At 57.3% G+C, this 1,911-nt stretch overlaps 1 protein-coding gene across 1 annotated transcript in view; it reads right to left on the bottom strand.

The window, feature by feature from the left end:
• Positions 1-1,308, bottom strand: part of EXOC3L2 (exocyst complex component 3 like 2) — a 10,826-nt gene extending 9,518 nt beyond the window's left edge. The window contains exons 1-3 of the mRNA XM_023535243.1: positions 1,209-1,308; positions 213-314; positions 4-104 (exon numbers count right to left, since the gene is read on the bottom strand). Of these exons, the coding sequence (XP_023391011.1) occupies positions 4-104; positions 213-314; positions 1,209-1,304 (299 nt within the window). The 5' untranslated portion in view covers positions 1,305-1,308. The remainder of the gene's footprint in view (positions 1-3; positions 105-212; positions 315-1,208) is intronic.
• Between the last annotated feature and the right edge of the window lie 603 nt (positions 1,309-1,911).

Raw genomic sequence — 1,911 nt, 5'->3', positions numbered from 1 at the left:
TACCTCTGCAGGAACTCTGCCAGCCCCCCCAGGCAGCAGTAAGCCATCCGCTCCCCGAACTCCTGGCTGATGCGGGGCGCTCGCTCTGTGTGCTCTTCCAGCAGCTACATGGTCCAGGGGGATGAGAAGGGGTGAAGAGGGGGCGAGGTAGTTCCCACTTTCCCACCCAGGCCCTGTCCGGCTGATTCTCCTTGCTCTTCCCCGCCCCCTACCTCACACACGTCCTGAGCCAGGCTGCCGGTCCAGTCCTCCGTGCTCCCCCAATGCTCCTCATCCTCCTGCAGCACCCGCAGTAGGGCTGCCCGGGTCTGAGCCTGGCGTGGGGAAGTGGGGGGAGAGGCAGGCGTTGGGGGCGCCTGGGAGAGGCTCGCCCTCTCCTTCCCCCTCCGTGATCCCCACACCTCGGCCCAAGCGGGTCTGGATTCTACCACTAAGCTCGTCAAGGTCATGCTGGGGAGGAAGGCTGGACCAGAAAACCTCCCCAGCCCGTCGTCGCATTGCCAAGTCTATGATCTGGAGCTTGATACGAAGAGTCTGTGGTTTAAGCTTCCTCCATCCACACTCATTATCTGATGGCCCTAAGGCTCTGCTTCTCAAAACAGCTCATTCGAGGTTGTCAGATTCTGGGACTTAAAAATTCCCGGGGTCTGGGATTCTAAGGTTAACACATCTCTGAATCTCTAGCCCGATGGTATCAAGTCAGTGCGTCTGAGAACCTAGCTGCAAAGATTCTGATTTCCGTGGCTGAGGCAGGCCTGACATCCAGGCAGGAAACCCCCTTGGCCAAGCTGGGTGTTTATGGCTGAGTCATTCTGCTAGTGGTGCTTGGCCCAGCCAGTTATTAACCACGTTTATGATCAGCCCTGCTTAAATGCCGAGATGCTTTGGTGCCGTCCTTCTGTGGGTGTTTGGGTCTGTGAGCTGAGGTTCTGTGATTGACTTTCTTCTGCTCTAAGTTTTGAATATCCAAATGTACTGAACCTTTCCTGAGTGTCGCTATGCCCAGCTGGGTACTTAAAATACGGCATTGAATGTAGGACAGAGGTGATCAGTATGGACTTCCATTTCTATGTCTTTTGGACAGAAGAAAAGGCAGATAGAAATAGTGAAAGGGGAAGGGGAGGGCCCCCCGAGCCCAGTGCGACCCCTCCTTTCTTGCAGAGTACTGCCCGCTCCCTCCCAAATCACCAGTACCAAGTCTCAGGTACCTTGACGTCTGTGACGCATTCATCCTCCAAGCCCCTCACGGTGCCAGGTGACAGAAGGGACCCCAGCTCCCCGTTCTCCAAGGCAACCACGTTCATCAACCCTAGGACCTCTCTGGGGGCGGGGGGGCAAGAAACAAGAGACAGGGAGGTCTGTGAGGGGGGGGCTGGGCAACCGAACCCCTCCCCATCCTCGTCCCCCATGGGCCACTCCCTTCCTCTCTTGGGGCCAGCTTTGCTCATCCCCCAAAGGAAGTCTCTAGAATTGTAGCTCTCCTGGCCCCAGGTCTCTGAGTCAGCTCCCTGATGGATGGTGTCCGGGCGAGACTTGTAGGACGTGTAGTGGTCAAGTCCAGGCTTGATGATCTGGCACACGAGGTCTCACCCACGATCGGCTTCACCAGACGGAAGCTCCCTTCCACCCCCGCTCCTAGTCCCTGTGGCCTCGCCTGGCCTTGGAGGCTGCCCCAGCCCAGTGTTCACTCCACTGTTCTACTCTAGCACGCCCCTACCTGTCCAGGCCCACCCCTCGCCTCCCCCGCCCCCCTCCCCAGCCACACACCATGATGCTGCTCGTGGCATTTTCTCAGCCATAAACATCGTCTTCCTATAAATTGGACTTAACTCATGTCCCACCATTCCAGGAAGCTTTCTAGACTCCTTCTCCTGCTCGCATCTCTCGTAGACAGTGCGAGAGGGTCACTAA

The sequence above is a fragment of the Pteropus vampyrus genome, unplaced genomic scaffold (assembly GCF_000151845.1).
Source record: "Pteropus vampyrus isolate Shadow unplaced genomic scaffold, Pvam_2.0 Scaffold138, whole genome shotgun sequence".
NCBI lineage: Eukaryota > Metazoa > Chordata > Mammalia > Chiroptera > Pteropodidae > Pteropus > Pteropus vampyrus.
This window is presented reverse-complemented; position numbering and strand designations above follow the sequence as displayed.